The following is a 21,717-nucleotide window of genomic DNA, read 5'->3' on the forward strand; positions in this document are numbered from 1 at the left end:
TTTTTTACTTTATTTAAAAAAATCTAAATTAATAAATAAACGACTTTAAGCACAATGTATGTGCTATTTAACTGTACACACACACACACACACACACACACACACACACACACATACATACACACACACACACACACACATATAAAATAAATAAATCGCTCTATCTATCTATCTATCAATCTATCTATCTATCTATCTATCTATCTATCTATCTATCTATCTATCTATCTATCTATCTATCTATCTATCTATCTAACTCTAGGTTGTTACTGCACTAAATATATGTCCCAAACACAAAATCTGAGCTTCTCAGAGAAACGTGCTACTCATCTGTTAATTCTAGACAGATGGCTGCGAGTGAAAGCCTCCATTCCTGCAATATGGATTTATGAGCTTTCAAGCAAACTGAAGTTTTCCCCCCTCTTTGTCACATTGGTGAAAGGAGAAAGCTGGCATGATATCAAGTCAGCGGTGACTTTCTATGCACATACCCATCCCCCATGCTGCACACATTGTTTGCAGAGGGGACCCCATCTGGCCCCTCCTTCAAAAAAGCACCACCACTATTGTTAATGTGGCCCGTAGAGAGAACAGGGGGAGCTACGTGGATTAGGCAACATCTGGCATTAAATTCCAGGTTTATATGTGAATAACAGCAAAAGCAGCCTGCAGTTTAAGAGACACACAGGTTACCTGATAATGTCTCCACAATAAACAGTCTTAGTTTTGAATAATTATCAAGTTGTTGTTGTAATAAAAATAACAGTCACAAAACCACAATATGCAACACTGCAGGATTCCCAATTTGTGCCAAAACCACACTAGTAACTAGAGGATGATGGAGGTGTCAAGTATGCATTTATTACTCTGCTCTCTGAATGATTATGCCTGGTAGGATTGCTTTGCTTATATTCTTAGCTTTTAGGCTTGTTTGTTCATAGAGCATTACAGGTATGTTCCATGCACAAAGCATTTTTTCCCCTAGTTCAATACAAATCAATTTATCGAATGAGTTATTTTAACAAGATTTTAGAAAGAAAACACAAAACTCTCAGCTCCTACCACTGGTCTATACAAATAAAAGTCTCCATCTTGAGGCTGAACGATGCAAACAAAGAACCATAATCCAAATCCATATTCTCCATTAGAGGGCACTCCTGCCACAATACAGCCACTTCAAAAATACATCCAAAAAATACACTATCGTTCTGTAAGCTCTGGCAACACGCATTTATCCAAATGCATTTGTTTACATTTTACTGTTATTCAATGGAGAGACACCAAATTTCAAATCAGACAGTTGCACAAGGAGAGAATGTGGTCAAAACAAACAAACAAATGCAAAAATTGAACGAGCGACAGTTCTGTGGATGGAAATACGTACCTAGTTGATAAGAGAAGTCAAAGGGAAATGACCTGCCAGGAAGAATTTAAAGGATATAGTAACTCAAATAATCACTCTTTGCAACAACGGTGAGCAGAAAAGCATCTGCGCATGCACAAACATCAAATCTTGATGTGGATGGAATGTAAAAACTGGAATGGAAGCTCTTTAACGGTATCTGCATGTTTTTTGGTTTTTGCATGATGTTGCTGCTTGATCTTAGCCAATTAAAGACTACTACTACCACTAGTACTTGGCTGGGTTACCACTACTACTTCTACTACTACCACTACTACTACTACTACTACTACCACTACTACTACTACTACTACTACTACTACTAAATAAATAAATAAATAAATAAATAAATAAATAAAGTTTTACACCACTTTAATTGTACACCCATACATTATTACTATAAATTATCCAGCTACTACTACTAGTACTACTACTAATAATAATAATAAATACATAAATCAATCAATAAAACAACAATAATAATAATAATAATAATAATAATGAAGTCTTACACCCCTTTAATTGTACACCCATACATTATTACTATACATTATCCAGAAATCAGAATTAAGAAATAATCCCAGAACACATGCACTGCTTTGTTCTGTGATCTGTCTTTTGTTACAAGCACTTCCATGATTGTATTCTTTTTACTGCCACATGAGGGCAGTCACACACTGTATAGGGTTTTTTAGTCGTAACTGTTAAAGAATATTACTTTTAATATTTTATCTCAGTTATTGTGGCATGGGCTGTCAGAATCAAACCTGGGCCTTATTTTGATTAAATAAAATAATATATGCGCAATCAATCATGTTTGATATTTTTTCCACTTTTAATTTAATAAAGAACCTACCAAATGTAACCAATAATATTCGATTATAAAACCAAAAGTAAGAATATTTAGATTTCATCAATTTTAGGGGTACGTCCTGTTCTGAGCAAAGTTACTGTCATTCCTAATTTTCTCCACTTGGTAATGATGCCCTTCACTGTCTTTTATGGTATATTAGATTGTCTTGCTAATTATTTATACCTCATCCTGAGTGATAACTTAACAATATGATCCAAGAAAATGTCAGGAAAATCTTACAGACACAACTAATCTTTATTTAAGAGTTAATTAGAATCACTTCACCAATGATGGGCGTATGATAATTAAGTCAAATTGCATTCAAAGTAGTGCAACTAATTGTTGCATAATTACTTTTAGAGTAACTGCCATTTAAAAGTGACTGCATCATTTTGAGCACAGTCACATCCCCTATTATAGGAGTGCACAATAGTACAGTGAGGTTATTGTAAATTATTTATTTCCTGCCATTTACAACCGGTGTGTAAACTTTTTATATTCGTTAATTATATTCAAAAACCCATTCAAACCATGATCAGAATAAGTGATTTCTCCTTTCCTGTGATGAGACACAACAGTGATGGACATAGCATTAATGATATCTCGGTTTGCATGGGAACATAGAGAAAGAAACATAATGAGAGCTTCTGGTTCATGGGGGGAGCCTAAAGGATATCCTAGGGAACTCTGGGCACAAGGCATGTGCACAACATGCACACCCATTCACTCTTTGCAGCAGAGAGATAACATGCAAACTCTGCACACACATTGCAAGATTCATGTGAGATTTAATCCCCCAAAGACATAATGTAAAACACAATGTACATTTGCTAAGCATTAAGCCAACATTCCAACAAAAAAATATCATGCATGCTTAACTTTTAAATGTGTATATTTATTTATATAATTTATATTTTATATAGACTATATTGACAAATGTTTGCAGACACCTGGTCATAAGTATGGTATGTGCTTTTTGAGCATCTCATTCCATATTGTGTGCTTGTAAACATTTGTGTTCATCAGCCACAAGGGTGTTTGTAAAGTCAGGTACTGATGGGTGAGAAGGTCTGGGGTGCAGTCAGTGTTCCAATTCATCCCAAAGGTGTTCAGTCGGGTAGAAATCAGAGCTCTATAGCAGATACTCAAAATATTTATCTCCAAACCATCTTAATTGAGCTCACATAGTTCATAGGGGCATTGCCATGCTGGAATAGGTTTGGGTTTTCAAGCTCAAGTAAACAGCATCCAAAGACATCATATACAAATGTGTGCATCCAGCTTTGTGGTAACAATTTGGAGAGGAACCACGTATGTCAGAAAAGTTCAGGAGCCCCAATACTTTGCCCATATAGTGTATGTATTGTGTATGTAGTGTCTGGTTGTAAATAATTTAGTTTGTGTTTCAATAAGATTACACTGATTTACTAATTCGGTACCTTGTTCAATATAAAGAAATCTTATGCTTTTAAACATTTGGACTCCACTAACTTAATGCTACTAAATATATAATCTTGCATACCGCAGCTTTAATATTATATCCTGAAGTACCAAGGTATTTGACCCTATGAAAGATTTAAAGCCTACAGAATTATTGTGCTTCACCAAAATGTTTTGTTTTTTGTTGTTGTTTTTTTTAAAGTTCATATAGCTGAAGTTAATTATTTTTGTTTTTATTAAAATATACAAGTGGGACTGGTTCATGGTAAGTGGTCCCATCTAAAGCGGATAAATTTGATTGCAAGAAAAAAGTATAAACGCAAACACCCAGTTTACAGATAACAAAGCCTTAAGGAACAACATATTTTTGGTCACAAATAAAAAATATATATATATTAATAAAATAAATAAAAAAATAACATCTGTATGTAGAACTGTAAATGGAAACTGGCTTGCATTTCCTGTTTCCGGGATTCCGAGCTCGCTGACTGGCTGCCTGTCGGCGAATAAAATAAACAAAGGGGAAGAAAAAAGAAAACCCACAGAACCGGTAAAGAGTCAGATCTCCTGCGAGCCAACATGGACTGTGGTATGTATTTATCTGATTTATATATATATATATATATATATATATATATATATATATATATATATATATATATATATATATATATTTTAGAAAATTCTCTTGTAAATGAAACTCAGTTAAGACTGTATCAGTTAGCATAGCCGCGGTTAGCCGGTAAGCTAGTAAGAACCCAGTCTGTAAAGACGGGCTAAAAGAATGTGAAATGTCGTTAGCTCGCTGTGGCTCAGTGTATAAACGGCTTATTATAATGAATAATATAAAAGGTATCTGTATATGAATTGTCATGTATGTAAATATATAGAGAATTGAATATGGAGGACGAGCTGTAAGTTTCGTTTCAATGAAAAAAAAAGAGAATAGGAATCATTTCCCTGATGCTCACACTACAATAGAATAGCCTTTATTTGTCACATATACATTACAGCACAGGGAAATTCTCTTTGTATATCCCAGCTTGCTTGGAGGATGGGGTCAGAGCGCCCCTGGAGCACAGGGGGTTGGGGCTTTGCTCAGGGGTGGCAGCTTGGCGATACCGGGGCTTGAACCCTCGACCTTTCGCTCAGTAACTCAGAGCCTTAACCATTGAGCTACCACTTCCCTTTAACAACACCAACCCTATTTAATTGATTTGATCAGTAATATAATGAATTGATTGTTAATATTTTGTGATATTTCAGCTGAGGTAGGATCTACTTTAGTATAGTAGATCCCACTTTTTTAAATATATATACAATTACAATGCATGAAGGGCATATGCATCTGTGAACCTTCAGTACAGCCTTAACACGAAAAAGTAACTGTAGCTCCCAACCTTTGGCCTTTTCCCTGGAAAAATCAACATGACTGTCGAATTACGGTCATGCTTTAAATCAGCATTCCTTTTTTAAATTTTTTTAATTAGTGTATCTGATGTTCCTAGGGCATTACTGATACCTTACTGAATATACCCCAGGTACCACTACTACCACTAATAATAATGGAATTAAAATAAAGGCAAAGAACAAGAGACAGAATCAAACTGAATGTCAGTAAATTGCTTGTTTACATAACCTCAGGATGAAGCAGATAACTAAACAGCACAGGTCACAATAAACGTTTAAATGAGTCATTGGATGACTGAAAAGACGAGATAGGACAGATGTTTTTCTTTCAATGAGTACTGAAAGTGCAAGTGTGGAGATGGAGTGGAAATATGTACCTTAGTTGTGTCTCCTTTGAAGCAAGGCTGAGAGGAACAGACAGAAAGCAACTGTACTAAATGCATGTATCTGTTATTACAAATACTACCTTACTGAACAATTTGTTCATGTTTTTTTATTGAGTGTTACTTTTATTACAGCACTTTTTTCTGTGTCCCTTCTTCTATAATTTGATACTTTTACTGGGACATACATACCACCAGTATAAGCCCTGAACCACTATACACAGTTAAGCAGTTTACCAGAGGTTCTTCAGATACAATGTCAGCATAACAGCACTAGACTGTTAGATAATTATGGATGAACTGATTCGGTAACTGGTGCTGGAAAATCACCTATAGAAGCCTAAACCAGGACTGTCCATGATTCACATATAGCCAATTTCATATTCTGAGCAAGGACATGAGCACAGCAGGGTCATTACTCTGATAACGAATATCAATACAGATGCAATTCTCTTTTCCATTACAGGATACAGTACGTCCTAAATCCACTTTGATACTGACCAAGTTAAAGTTTTGCAGATGAGTGCATAATTAATGAAAGACTAGAGCCACAAATATTAGCTAATAGATCATATTAATCCACTACAGACCTTTCCATTCGCTTCTGATTATAGCAAGCTATAAATGTGTTCTAATGACTTTGATGTATCAAGACACTTAAATGTTCAGGCAACTGCGATAAATTTTTCGTAATACTTCGGAGAACAATCTTCCTTCCCAGTTCTTCTTTTTATATGCTGTTTTTTTCCCAATCTGCTCTATGGTCTGGACATTCCAGTCTGTGTTCTCAGTTTACAGAAGTGTTATTCAATTAAAGCTACTCTGTCTTCTTAATGGACATTAAATCCATCTTCTTTGTGTCTTACCACAGGTCTGAGTGGGGAGAAAGTGTCTGCTTTTATTAAGCGTCTGCAGAGCGAGCCTCGATATCTGCTGGCGCAAAATGTCTCAACCTGCATTGACCCTCTAGAAGTATGCCTGCACAGGCAGACAGTTCAAGACACGGTGCACATCTTTCAGCACGCCATCCCCGCCGAGGGCAAGCCCGTCACTAACCAGAAGAACTCAGGTACCTGAACACGAGGCATTATGAACTAACTATACTGAGAGCTAGGCCATGACCAGCCTGGAAAAAATATGTTCTTAATCACTATAATAATACTGTAATACTATATGTTATTGCAAACAAAAATAGTTGTATGGTTCTGTACAGACTGTCACAATTTAACAGAACCTACATTTGCCATCTTATTGTATTTCTCTTGTATTCTCAATATAATTTTAATATTTATTTATTTTAACATGGTGACAAATCAGCTTTTCAAAAATCCAGGGACATTAAAGATGAGTAAAAAACAAGCTTAAACTGTGGCAGTATTGTGGTTTCTGGAAAAGTAGTCATGAACCATTTGTTAGACATCCATTTGCTTGAAATCTTTCCCACACATTAACAAGCAAATCGATCCATTTCCTTTTAGAGAAATCCCTGATATCTATTAACTGTAAGATAAAATTTGATTGTGGGGAATTTCTTTCTTTCTGTTAGGGAGATGTTGGATCTTTTCGTGCCTCAACGTCATGCGACTTCCTTTTATGAAGAAGTATAATATAGAAGAGTTTGAGTTCAGTCAATCCTATCTCTTTTTCTGGGATAAGGTAAGTTTATGTGAACATTTTTTTCTTCTTTTTCAAATTCATTTAGGTGTATTTGTATGATCCAATTCAGAGTGTGTGTAAATTGCAACATTTTAACAACGAATGTTGTGTTTGCTGTTAAATAATTCATCTTTATGCCATCAGTATTTATAACAAGTATAATAACCTGATTATACATAATAACAATGAAATCTAATTGGCTGCCTGTACTAGTAAATATCCAGTAATATCATACTTCAAGTCAATATGTATTAAAAATGTTGAGAAGTGGAGCTCAAGTTTTATTAAATAGACACGTTTAAATACAAGAAGCACCACAACACTCTGGGTTGGATGTGAAATCTTAGACAGATGGACTGTTAAAGTACATTTGGATTTCATTGTGTGTTTTGGGATTATTACATAATATAAGATTTAAACTAAGCCACACACCAGACTTGATGTTTATTTCAGTTTCAGTTTATTTTGGTCTGAGTTCAGTGCTTGTATGTATGCTCTTTCTTTGTTTGGATGAAAATGTACTGATATATATATATATATATATATATATATATATATATATATATATATATGCATTAAGCTTCATTATGTCCCAGAATTTTAAAATATTTTTATATTAAAACAACACAAATATAGCTTTAAAAAGAGTTCACATATCTACCAGCAAGTAGTCCTGAATGTGTTTTTGAAATCAAACAATGAACATTCTTTCCCTACACAGTTTACTTTCTCAGATCATGAATACCATTTTATATATATATATATATATATATATATATATATATATATATATATATATATATATATGGCTTTCAGCAGACGTTTATATCAAAACAGCTAAAGCTGATTTGTCCTTTCCTCTCAGTTTAATAGCAATACTCTCTGTCATGGTCTTTCTCACTTTCTTTTTCTCTTCCTCTTTCTTCTCTCTTGGTGCCTGTTTTTCCTAGGTGGAACGCTGCTATTACTTTTTGCACAGCTGTGTAGAGACAGCCCAGAGAAATGAGCCAGTAGATGGCCGCTTGGTCCAGTTTCTGCTCTCAAATCCCACTAATGATGGTGGACAATGGGACATGCTGGTTAACCTTATTGGTCAGTTTGCACCAACATATAAACAACGTCAAATTTGTGTTTCTAACATTTCAGAAATTTGTTTTAAAGTTGTAAACCCTAAAATTGTATAAAAAATAAAAAACAGAAGGCTGCCAGTTTATTGTTTATTTAACTTAATCTGTGTCTACATAGTCAATTAGTAATGGAATATTTCTTTAAAATAAAAGTCTGTGAGTAGACCAACTTTGTAAATAGATTAGGATAATAATTAAACAGCATTTGTTCATATAGAAGAATATTATAATGTAATATTTGCATTTCCCAGAAAAATATGGTGTCATCCCAAAGAAGTGCTTTCCTGAGTCTCACAGCTCCGAGGCATCGCGCAGAATGAATGATATCCTTAATCACAAGGTATCCTTCTGTATAGTTCTCACTTTTGGGTTGACATTTTTTAGACCCAATTTCTTAACACTGAACAACTGTCTGTAGTGTCCAGACAAGCAGTTATACATAATGTTTCTTCAGGAAGAAATATACTACAGTCACTACAGAAAAATGATTAATTAAAGGCTATGAGGCATGAAGTCCACCTCTAGATTCCATTTGACACGCCTGAATGATAAACATGAATTAAGCAATATTGCACAAACCAGAGTGCTGTTGTATTGAATACGCTGTTGGTAATTACAGTTTGGCTGATATTCAGTATATCATGATTGTGAGTGTGATACTGCTTTTATACAGCAGCTCTCTAATCAAGAATTAACATTAAGTAACTGACAGTATACAATTTATGTTTACTTTTGTTGATAATGAAAACAGTAAGCAAAGAATCCACAGCAGGAGAGAGTGTTATGTGTTGCCATGCAATGCCCAGGTTTACTGACTGTTGTCTGTAGTAAGTGTAGTAATGTTTTTTAATGTAATGAGTTATTTCTAGAATTTATCAATTAGAAACTGAGAACACATCTGTCGTTTGTTTCAACTTATAATAGGAAAATATTTCTGTTCTATTATGGAGTTGCACTTTGCATTTAAATATTTTTGTTGCATGAACATAACTGTTTTTTTCTTCTTTTTTTTAAGCTGAGAGAGTATTGTCTTAGGCTTAGGAACATGGTGGCCAGCAATGCCACCAAAGCTGAGCTGAATGAAGCCATGGACACCATGATTGAGGAGGTTAGTGGATAACAAATTAAACAAAAATAAAAGAAGGAAAGATTTAATTACATCCTACAGCCAGATGAGGGCGCTAAAACATTAAACATGCCCTAGCACAGCCACAGTGTGCCTTAAAGTACAGCAAGAAGTCTTCACTCTTGCATGGTTTTAGAACACTGCAGATGATAGTTCATTAAACCAGGTTTATTTACATGCAAGTTTAAAATGAAGAAACTTGACGAATATGCATAAGTAATGCTGTCATGGACTGTACAATTAAAATATTTTATATATTAGAATATAGAATAATAGAATGTAGAATTAATTACGTTTATTGGTACCTAATAAAAAACACAGCATGCAGTCTGCATAATTTATATTTACCAGTTTATTACTGCATGTTGACTGCATTGTCTGTAATATCTTTTTGTACTTTTCTTAAGATGTATCCTGTGACATTTACATATACATTTCAATATTATTCTAACAAGCATGCAATCCTTGGAAAAGCATTACTCTCTTAAGTAATTAAATTCATCTGGATTACAAATGAAAAACACAGATTGTTCTTGCCAGTATTTTTAAAAGTAAATTGTAAAAGTCATAATTCATTATTTGGCTCCAGACAAAAGAAGAAAATTGCTTTAAGAAAAGCGTCTAACCCCTTCTGATTAGTATGAGGTGGAAACCTATTTTGCTGCAAAAACAGCTTTGGGTCTGTAGGTTACTATATGGTTTTTACACTGGCTGGAATTTCTTTTGACCCATCCTTTTTGACAAACTTCAAGTCCTTTAGGTTAGTAAATGTTTTTTAACTACAATTTTTAAAAAGTGTTATTTGAGATATTAACTGTGTAAGGTATGCACCACACACAGTGCTAAGAGGTGGTAGCTCAGTGGTTAAGGCATTGGGCTTTGGCTCAGAAGCTCACAGGTTCAAATCCCCCCACCACCAAGCTGCCACTGTTGGGCCCTTGAGCAAAAGCCCTAAAACCCTCCCCTGCTCAGTTGTAAGTCGCTCTGGATAAGGGCGTCTGCCAAATGCCGCAAATGTAAGAATCTTGACTCTTTTGAGCAGTAATTAGCAACCCTTCTATACATTTCTCTCAATTAAAGAGAGCTTGGTTAGTTAGCCATTATACTCGTTCAGAGTGACTATTGGCCTCATTCTTGTGCAAGCAGCATTTTTAATTTTTAATTTATTTATTTTCTATGTACTTTCTGTCTAGTAATCGAAAATACAACATAAGTTTGCAAATAACAACAGGAAAAATTTGTATTTTTATTATCGTTGTTCAGAAGTCTAATCAATTCTATTGAAGTTGAATAGATGCAAGCTTCTGTCTGTGCTTTTGAGCCAGCATATGTACATAAATATTAAGAAATGTGGAGAATAAAAAATTCTCGTGCTTTTTAATAATCTGAAACACATTGCATACTTTTTAAACTTTTAAACACACTTTATAATGATCTCTGTGTGAGATGGTGTACCTCTGCATTTAATAGACAGTTTTTGATAGTGTAATAGTGTTATAATGTTTCTATATCATCATTTCTAAAAGGGTTGTATATTATGTTTAAAACAGCATTGAAATTCACACATTAATACGCCATTTAACGTTAAATTTTACACTGTTTCTCTTACCTACGGCTATTTTATTTACTACACAACATTTTAAGGAGGCTTGTATACACCAGATGAACAACCAGGACCTGAGTTATTCAGATATGATCATCATGCAGTGCTTCTGAAATTTGAATTGACTCACTTCAGTATAACGAAAGCTGCATATTGGGCTGTTATGTTACTTATGTTTGGTTTTTATGGCTGTGATATTGCTGTATGTGTATGAATGAGAGAGAAAATGAACACGCACATGTCCACGGCTTGATGACAGAATGTTCCACAAACAAGATTGTTATCTCTCAGCGTCTGACACTGTGGCAAAGGCAATCTCACTGCTACTATTATTACACCTGCATCGTCTGTGCAAAGCAGTGACGCTACACATGTATTAGCAGCATTACTTTGACATTCTTGTTAGTGCTGCCTCTATACTGAGACACCAATATAAAGCAAGCAGTGTTTTAGTAGTACTTTTCTACTACTCCTACCTGTGACCAGAGTATTTGATTATATTATGCCGTCTCACCTGGGTTATTTGCTCTTGGCATGTTCCTATTTGTTGATTAGGTGACTGTTTGTCCACCTGGTGTGGGTTCGTTTTGTTTAGCTGGTGTGTCTATGAAATACCCATTTGGAGCATGTGCGATAGCATGGGATCTGACTGCTGAGAGAGGCTGTCTTACTTTGTTATGGTTTTGTGATTGGCAGTGCCATACGTGTGAGCAAACACAGGGCTGAAACTTCATCATCTAGCCTTAGTTTCTTTCTGTCACTCCCATAGGGCTGAACAATGATGTCTAAAATTATTGTTTTGTTGTTTTTAAAGTAATTATCTTATTAACTATTGATTATTAATGATTGATTACTTGAAATTGCCATTTGAAATTAATAGGAAACGGAAATCTCTTTCTTTTAAATTTTTTATTTAATTTTTTTTTTTTTTTTTTTTCGGGATAAATACAGTTCTTCCATTCTGTAAAGAATTGTCCATTGTGAAAAGCCCTATAGAAAGAACTTGATCTTTTTCACACAGATAAATGTTTTCCTAAGTCTCTAAAACCAAATAATTCTCAAGTTACAGAAACCGAGGGTATCGTTTAAATTTCAGCTATATTATGAGCCAAAAATGAAACCAAACAATTAAAATCTACAGTATATAAAGATTGCATGTTAATACACCACAGATTTCAAATGGTTTCCAGATCGTTTTTTTTTTTTAACGTACTAGTCTAAATTCTGCAGTCTAAATTATTTTGCAAAATAAAGTGATAAAAATAATTTCTATGATGCAAAATGCATAGAATTAAATTGCAGCCATTGTCTGATAGATGTTTTATTCAGCAATGTTTGGCTTTGTTTGGGTTCAAAATAAATATAACATTGTATGCACATGATGTAATTTCTAAATGACTGTGAAACTGTCTGCTTTTCATGGTGTGTCTATTTTCGAATGCGAGTGTCTGTGAGATTACATACAGATCAAAGCTGGTCAACTCTGATTCAGTTTAAGTAGTTAAGTGTTTGCAGAATCATGGGTTGATGTTGCCCAGACTCCATGTGAGGGGCCCGAATGAAGGTCTCCCAACACAATTGTTTACCTGTACTATGTTCTCTTTTGATATCTTTTATTCGGATATCACTTGTTCTGCACCATGATTTAGTCCGTTAGTAAACCAGAGAAACCATTCCCGTATATCATTTCAATTGTTTATATTATTTGCTGTTTCTTCCATGGAAAGGTCTATTTTGTTTGTATTGAGATAAATTATTTGAATACCTAAAGACACACATTTATGCTGTTAAGCTAAAAAGTGGTTAGGTACTAGGTAGGTAGAAAGTCAGTTTTAACTTATTTATATTTATTTCACTATTGGAGCATCATAGGTCAGCATTCTTACATTAGAGCACATAATACAATTAAGATCTTGTTTATGCTTCAATAAGACATGTAATGCATCACTTGTGTTTTCACTTGCTGATTGAAATGAATATGTTCAATTTGTTGGCAGGCTTTTAGGACAGCAGGTCATTATAATTAGATTTTGTGTAATTATATGGAAGTATGCCCAAAAATAGGCTCTCCTGCTCCAAAATGTCCTAATTGGGCTGCATTTCTTAATGTTTTGCTTCCAGCTTGAAATACATAGCTTTACTTATATCATGCATGTATAGTGCTGTAAATCAATTCGATTTCATGTTCATCTCACCCCATAAGGAGTGGAATGCATAAGTCGTGCGAGAATTAATAACACATGGTGCTGCATTGCATTGTACATTGTGGAACTTTTAGGTTCCTTCCAACTGAAGACATGTTTGGACAACAGAAGCAAACACACATGTGCATGCGAGAGTGGGTGCAGTTGTTGAGGAAGCAAAGAAGAGAGATGGACCAGTGTTTGCTGCACAGACTGGTGAAACTGGCTAAATAATATATGTCAAATGCTGTAAAAGCATGCCTGGCTTCCCTAACCAGTGCCTTGGCTCCATGGGATTTTGGTTGATGGTGTTGCTTGAAATTCCTTGAATAATCACCAAAAAGTCAGATCTGCTCTTCATGAAGTTGTTTTATAATCCTAGTAGGTGAATAGGTGTTCTTTGCTTTTTGTTTTTTTGAGCATTTGTGTACAGCAGTGGCCAGTGGTGTTAATGGGGAAAAAAGGCAAAATGGTGAAAAACTCCAGTTTTTACCCCTTCAGGAAGAAAATGCAATTGTTGCTTCTCTAAGAAGAAATTACCTCTGCTCTCCAAAAATGAGATGGTATGCTATGAGCAATGTTCAGATGGTACATTAGCACACAGTTCATGAATACCTCATAGTAGGAGAGACACCTGGATTGTCAGAGAGAGCACCAGTTGAATCTGTACCTTATACCTTTGTAGGGCTTTATTAACTTGTGACACTGGTTCACTGCATCCTATTATATGCTTGCAAACCGCTGCACTTGGCATCAGTTTTTGGAGTGAGATTTCCTGCTTATCTCATGTTGACATACCAAAAAAACAAGTGCTTGATGATTCTATCCCCAGTTTTCTTATCACGAGACCGGGGGACGTCCCGTCTTCACAACGCAATCGTCACTTTTGCCAGCTAGGACAGCATGAGCGGTCATAAACTAAATATTTCATTTTTGGTCCTATAAACAGTTTCTGCTGCCTGTGGATTGTCCAGCAGGTGCTTATGATCTCAGATAAAGCAGTAACTTGGACATGCTGGAAAGAAAAGCAGAAACTTGTGTGGCCTTGTCTGCTTGTGAGCTAAACCCTCCTCACGCCACCCACTACGACTCTGTTTCCTCTAGCTCATCCTCCACAATGCTTCTTACTGTTATGCTTGGAGAGTTTCAGGCAATGCTCACACCTTTAAATTAACCTGAACAGTTTATAAAGACAATGAATCTGTTTAATTGTCACTTTTACTTAGACAGAAATAAGTCTTGATATCTCATAACCAGAGGCTTAGCTTGCAGTTTCACTTTTATTATTTATATACCTATATAAAAACCTCTGTGGCAAAATTAAACAGGACATTTTTGATTTCACTGAGAATTACAGGGGTAACTGTACCGAGGGATAAATATGAATTTGTACAAAGGGCCATGAATTGTCCTGAAGTAAAAGATTCACTACAGACTTTGCACCACAATCACCTTACTAGTAAACGCACCCTGGATAAGCCTCTCTGCTTTTCCTGCTGCACGTTGACCACTCAGCCACAAGCAGGTGTTTCAATATTGACTCAGTGACTATGTTCTGATGTCAGTCAGGCCTTTGTCATTGTTCTGTACAACATCACATTTCAACAGGCAGGAAAATGGAAGAAGTGCGGGTGTCAGTGTTTTATTTGGATGGAGCCAGACATTTATCTAATCTGCCAAGGAAGGGCAAGGGCAAGGGAGTTAAGCATGAGGTTGTTTGTGCGCTTGGAGCATCTGGGTCCAACATTAGGTCAACAGTGAGAAAAAAGGGATGGGCGCTGCTAGCATTTACCCTTTTACTCAAGGGGACTTGACAGTGAAAACAAACTAAGAAACTTAATGGCTCACTTAATGAGAGAGAGCTGGGGTGGGAGGAATGGATATACACGATCATTTTATTTCTATCTTGCAAAAGCAATGGGCTTGAATGGCCATTGTGAAAGCTGAACCAGTGTCATGTTTAGATCTTAATTTTCATGAAACTGATTCTATTTTAACATATGTGTCTTAAGTCTGGAATTCAGAAACAAAAATGGCCGTTGGTATAAAACAGTGAGGGATCTGCAGACATGTTAAAAATGTTGTGTGCATGCATTACTCTCGCATACCCAATTACACTATGAGTTATGCTGTGCTGTGAGGAAGTGGACTATCAGTACATATAGTTCATGACAAGGGAGGAAAGGAAATGCCAGAGATAACTCTTAGGAGGCTGAATTTATGAAAACAGTACTGAGAGAAACAAGCAGCATAAACTAATCTAAGTGAGCACTAGCTAATGAACTTTTAATTAGGATATGTCAGCAGGGTCACGTATAAGACTCTGCAAAATAATAAAACCTAGGATAAAAGCGACAAATACCAGATCAACACAACACCATCTGACCTTTATCTCATACTACTCCCTCATGTTTTTTGTGTGCAGGTGTTTCGAGTGGTTAGTGTGTGTTTGGGTAGTCCTCCAGATACTATCTCTTGGGAATACAGGGACAAGGACAAGACCTTCCACCGTATAGGGCCTTTGACCCCTAAGGAATTTTACATACAGCATGTCAAGCCTATCTATAACCTACAGGACAAGGTACAAGCCTGAACAATCCTTCCATTAAACATCCCTCCACATTTCTTCACTATCAGCAGTGTGAATTATTGACTGTGATAACTTTTCTTTTCTTTTTAGGTATGCCTTGTGAATGACCCCAGGCCCCAGAACCCATATGGGAAGTTGTACAGTGTGGAATTTTTGGGAAACATGGTGGGCGGATGCACCACACAGTATAATAATCAATCCATTGAGCTACTGAAGAAAGCCGCTGCTGATTCCATCAAGGACGGAGAGGTACAATCTGGAGTAGTGCATTCTCTAAATGCCCTGTACTGTAATTAACCATCGTTCTTTATTCAGATTATTTCTTTTATTTTTTATAAAATGTTTACATTTTCTTCACTTGTCCTCGAGAAAAATCTGGCTGATGACCTCAGTTTTAAAGCAGAATAAGAACAAGCATGATGTGATTAGGCAGCAATTAGACAACTGTTCCTGTTGAGACTTTGTCTTCTTTCCTTGTAATCATTGTGTTACTTACAGTTATCTTTTATATTGTAATTTCTCTTTATTTCTGGCAGGCTGTGTGGTTTGGCTGTGATGTAGGAAAGCATTTCCATGGCAAACTTGGCATCAATGACATGAATGTGTGAGTGTCCTCAGCATTCTTGTTTATGAATGTAAAAAATGAGTGTAAGAGACTGACCGCACTGTGAGCAAGTGTGTGTAGTAAGACATCGAGGGGTTGTAAAGTTACAGCTTGTAGGTTGACTTGAGTGTTTTATTTTGTGTATCGGTTCTTAGGTTTAACCACGAACTGGTGTTCGGTGTATCAGTAAAGAACCTGAATAAGGCAGAGCGGTTAATCTTTGGAGATTCCCTGATGACCCATGCCATGGTCCTTACTGCAGTTACTGACAAGGTACTGTACAAACAAGGAACTTGAAGGAAAAAATGGATTGTTAGGGCCTGGAATACTGACTTTCATGTGTGCTTGGGACCATGGTAGCATTATCTTCTACCTTACAATATATAAATTGACAAAATAAGATACAGTACAACAAAATTCAGCCCTGCATATTTTAGTTAAGGGCCCATTGTATCCTTCTCTCTCTCTTTCTCTCTCTATCTCTCTCTCGCTCTCGCTGGCCTGCTTTCCCTTCCATCCACTCTGTTTACCAGTCTTTTAATCTTCAGTACTTAAATTACTGTCAATTTCCCCTATAAATGACGACAGCTGTGTCCAGAGTTTCCACTCTCTCCCGATAATAGCTGGGTAAGTGTTGTGTTTCACAATTACAGTCACTAAGGAGAGAAGTTTTACTCTGGAAACCCCTAAGGGAAAAAGTAAACTGCGAGCCAGAGTCCATTGTGAACTAAGGAAGTACTTGACACTGAAATATATGGTCCTCATAATGCTTTTCTTGCTAATAAAATGCAACCGTATAACTGGAGCCCATATAGTCACTAAACCCTTGGGACTTATTAACATTTTTTTATGATGTTCATTATAAAGAGTGCCACACCATTTTACAGTTTTGTGAAATTACTTGTGCATTATTGGGATATTTGATGTAAGTTGTATGTGTTGAATAATTACTTGAGTGCTGAAAAGAGTGCGGATATTTTGCATTAACTTGATTAAACATTGTAGAGTTATTTTAAATTTTTTAACGCTTCTTTCTTTTTTTTTTTTTTAAGGACGGGAAGGAGGGAGGCTACAAGAAGTGGAGAGTTGAGAACTCGTGGGGCGATGACCGTGGGAATAAGGGTAAGGTTTCTCAGCTCAGTGAGCAGTGAGTTTGTCTGCCTCGCACGCTAGTCTGCATTATATAGTCTGAAGATATTTGTCTTTCCAGATGGGCTAATTTAATTTACAAAAGGATTACATCCCAGAGCTCTCCTCCTCTCTTTTTTTATGAGTTCATAATTGACTCTTGGCTCAAGGAATCTGTTTCATATGTGATTTATCTTTAATTCTAGACTCCTCAATCACTCTTTTAAAGAAATTCACTACAATCTTATCCTTTTTTTCTAATTTTGTATCTTGTAATTTTTTAACTTTTGTGTTTCCATCCAAAAATGTATATTTTTGCCATCATGAACACCTTCACACTTTAGTACAATATTTAAAGATATAAAAAGCATAACTACCTGGTATGAAATGACATATATATGTAAAAAAAATATGTATTCGCTCTGGATAAGGGCGTCTGCTAAATGCCACAAATGCCACATATTCCTCATCATAGTGGTGCTGTTTAACTACACAGATCAGCCATCATATTAAAACCACTGACCAGTGACTTAAATTGGTTATCTCATTACAGTGGCAACTGTCAAATGGTGGGATTTATTAGGCAGCGAGTGAACAGTCAGTTCTTGAAGTTGATTTGTTGAAGCAGGAAAAATGTTCAAGCATAAGGGTCTGAGCAACTTTTTATGAGCCAGGTTATGATTGCTGGATGACTGGGTCTGAGCATGGCAGAGGTAGTGTGATGCTTTGGAAAAGTTATGCTATACTTCTTAGGTTATAGAATTCACGTAGATGTAGAAGTGCCACCTACCTACGGATTGCTCCAGACCAAGTACATCTCTCTGTGGCTTAATAGCTTCATGCAATTGGACAGTTCACCCTGCCACATTGCAAAAAATGTTCAGGAATGTTCGAACATTAGTATTACGCAGTATATAGCAGTATTAGGCAGTAGTTTTTATGTAATGGCTGATTGTGTATGTTTGTATACTTTTATTGATATTTTATTGATATTTTGCTCTACTGGCAAAATTACATTTTCTGTTCATTTTGATAACTATTACAGTGTGAACAAATGCATATTCATTCACACTTACAAAAGCTCTACATTCTTGCCCAGATTAAGAAGGATTTTTTTATATAGCTCAGTCACGCATTGCAGATCTTGTGCCTTCAGAATAAATCATTTGTTTAAAAGTTCAAAGTTTGGTGAAACCTCACAAAATAATATTCCAATAGCTTAGTCAATGATAAAAAAATTTCCAGTTCAAAGAGCAGTAAGGAGGTATTAGTTTAAATGAATCATTGCTCCACATAAGTACATTTTCATTTGAATAATTCATGCAATTTTAGTGGCTTTGGAGCAATATTTGCTTGACAAAAGGGATACAATGTTGACCTTGGGAGAGAGAAAACAAGTTGTTCTAACAATTGTTTCCCTAGAGAGATTAGGCTGTAATGAGATATACTAAAGAGGGAAAAGGGGGAAAAAACCTAAGTTATGATTGATTATTTTAGCCTCCATGCTGCCCTTTTTTGTGCTTTTAGGTGTTTAGCCAAATACAAAAAGTGGGAATATTGCTGACAGATTTTGACCATGTTTATAGTGCTATAAAGAGCTTAGTGGTGGCTGCTGAGGCTTGTAAATTTTTTTCCGTATAATTGTTGAATGATGAATATATATTTAAGTGGTTTTTCATTCCAGGTCATGGCCCTTATGAACCATGTTGTAGCTTTGCATAATATTACTATAAGATGTGTAATTCAACAAAACACAAGAAACGTCTCTAGGATACGTATGTAACCCTAGTTCCCTGAGGGAACGAGACGGGGAGGGAACATACGTAACCTAGAGAAGTTCCCTTTCAGGAACTCTAGCTGCATCGAAACGCTTTGAAAATGAGTGTCCAATCACACCAGACTGACTAGTCCCTGCCTAGTGTGCGTCTATCGAACACAGCTAGAGGAGGACTGAGGGGCCAGGAGTGGCACTGCGGTCTAGGTTATAGAACCGTACAAAGGTCAGCACGGTGGCCCAATCTGCAGCGTTACATATGTCTTGGCGGGGTACTCCAGAGGACCAAGATTTTGAGGCATGTAACCCGTACGGCACTAGCCACAACTGGGGTAAACTCCAGGATGGAGGGGGCCACAGAAAGGGTCTGCAGGTCCCCTACTCTCTTGATAGAGCAGATGGCCAACAAGAAGGTCTTGATTGAAAGGCGAGAGGCTCGAATGGGGGCTCCGACTTAGCCCCCAAAACGACGGCCAGGTCCCACCCAGGCACTCTAGGTCCTCAGCCTACGGGTGCCGTGGAGAAAACGCGTTACCATCGGGTCTCTGACCAGAGATTGCCAGGCCACAGGGGCAGGATAAGCTGAAATGGCGGATGCGTGGACTTTTAGGGTGGTCGGAGCCAACCCCCTTGGTGAACTGTCCCTGGAGAAAATCCAGCACTGAACCAACCGGGCAGTGGACTGGATCCAGCTGGTGGTGCTCACACCACGAGCAGAATAGACGCCACCTGGCGGCATACGACGTCCTCATGGAGGGAGCTCTGGAGTGGGGCCACAGCCACAGCCTCCACAGCTCCGGACAGGGGTGAAATATGGCACCACCGAGCTGGGAAAGGAGAACCCTTCTTAGAGGCCATGAGCCTGAGCCATGGTATCCATGCTTCCGAACCTGTGAGCGAGTGCTGGACCAAGCAGGCGAGGTTGGAGAAAGGGACAAGCCTGCCTCGAAACCTTCTGCGAGGTCCATTTGCAAGCCCCAGGAACTGCCGCGGCGCTCCACCTCAGCGGGAGCGGGGGCAGAACCGTGAGGAGTGCGAACTCTCTCTTCGGACATTGCCGTTCGGAAGCGGAGCAATGGCATTGACATGCAGCTGGCTCTCTCGAGAACCGACTAGCGTGCGCTGCTCCCAGGAATATATCTTTTTTTTTCTTTTCTGACAAACAATTGACAGCGAATCAACATATACACACAGAGCGTTTCGTTAACAAACAGAAGCTGCCGCTGTCTTCACTCGATATGTGTTTTATACTTTCTGGTCGTGACCAGATTACTGATTGCAGATTGACTGATTACACACATTATTTCAGAGCGTGAACACTCGGGCACGTTCCCAAAACGTTTCGACGCAGCTTGATTTCCTGAAAGGGAACTGCAATGATGAACTTGCAGATTTTGCTAGTTCTTGACAGTTAGATAGATACCTATACAGATTGGTTATTCATTCATCTGCAGCGGTGCAAATAATGATAAGCAGTGCAGAAATTCAGTGCCTGTAAAAAAAAAAAACGCATACACACAACATAGGGAATAGTTTCCAATATTAGCAAAAGCTCACCAGTGTGATTAGCTGTGTAAAGTTAAATCACACGTCAACAGTTTCTAAGAGTGAGGTGTTTATGTGTTTGTTTATGTTCGTGGATGGGATACTGGTGCTTTCTTATTCATCAGCTCTGACCACATCCCTTGAGAACCATCACTAAAGATTTTCCTGCCAAATGCCACTTCCTGCTTTTTAGCAAACTGCAGCACTTTGAAGATCTGAATCCAAAGACCTGCTGTATATAACCACATGCTTATGTAAAAATGTATAAATGCTGCCTGCTGACTTGTCATGTGAGGGAAAGAGAAGCTGTGTGAAAAGAAGAGTAGTACACATGCAGCATCACCCATAAAACTTCTTTCCCTTCTCATTGTCAGTGTACACTTTTATTAAAGAATCTCCCGCGATAGTGGACATTTATACCTATACTGTAAAAAGCATTAATCAGATGCATCTATTAATTTTTGTGTAGATTCATTTAAGTTCACATTTTAAAATACAGATAAAAGCAAAAAGCCTGTAGGTGATTCTGCTTGTTATTAAAATCCGAACTTGCTGTTCTCAGTCCACTAGTCTCTTCTTTCTTGCTCTCTCCACTTTTTCAGTTCCCTAATCTTGGCTTTGTTTTTTCCTCCAGGTTATCTGATCATGACGGACGAATGGTTTTCAGAATACGTCTATGAAGTGGTGGTGGATAAGAAGTTCCTCTCCCATGAGGTGCTTGAGGTCATGCAGCAGGAGCCTGTTATTCTCCCTGCATGGGATCCAATGGGAGCACTGGCATAACCATGGAGACTAAGCATGTCCAATCCGACCTCAGCCAGGTCCTTTTGACTCCACCCTTCTTGATGTTTTTTTCTGAAAGAGCCTGTTCTAGATAAATAAGAAAAACACAA

General features: G+C 37.1%; 1 protein-coding gene across 1 annotated transcript; it reads left to right on the top strand.

Moving 5' to 3' along the window:
- The first annotated feature begins 4,145 nt into the window (after positions 1-4,145).
- Positions 4,146-21,717, top strand: blmh (bleomycin hydrolase). The gene is made up of 12 exons (XM_046863572.1): positions 4,146-4,284; positions 6,360-6,557; positions 7,035-7,144; positions 8,095-8,236; positions 8,523-8,611; positions 9,287-9,379; positions 15,609-15,764; positions 15,864-16,022; positions 16,310-16,377; positions 16,533-16,650; positions 17,430-17,499; positions 21,459-21,717. The coding sequence occupies exons 1-12, from the start codon at positions 4,275-4,277 to the stop codon at positions 21,605-21,607; spliced, it is 1,362 nt and encodes a 453-aa protein (XP_046719528.1). The 5' UTR covers positions 4,146-4,274; the 3' UTR covers positions 21,608-21,717.

This window comes from Silurus meridionalis, chromosome 12 (genome assembly GCF_014805685.1).
Source record: "Silurus meridionalis isolate SWU-2019-XX chromosome 12, ASM1480568v1, whole genome shotgun sequence".
Taxonomy (NCBI): Eukaryota; Metazoa; Chordata; class Actinopteri; order Siluriformes; family Siluridae; genus Silurus; species Silurus meridionalis.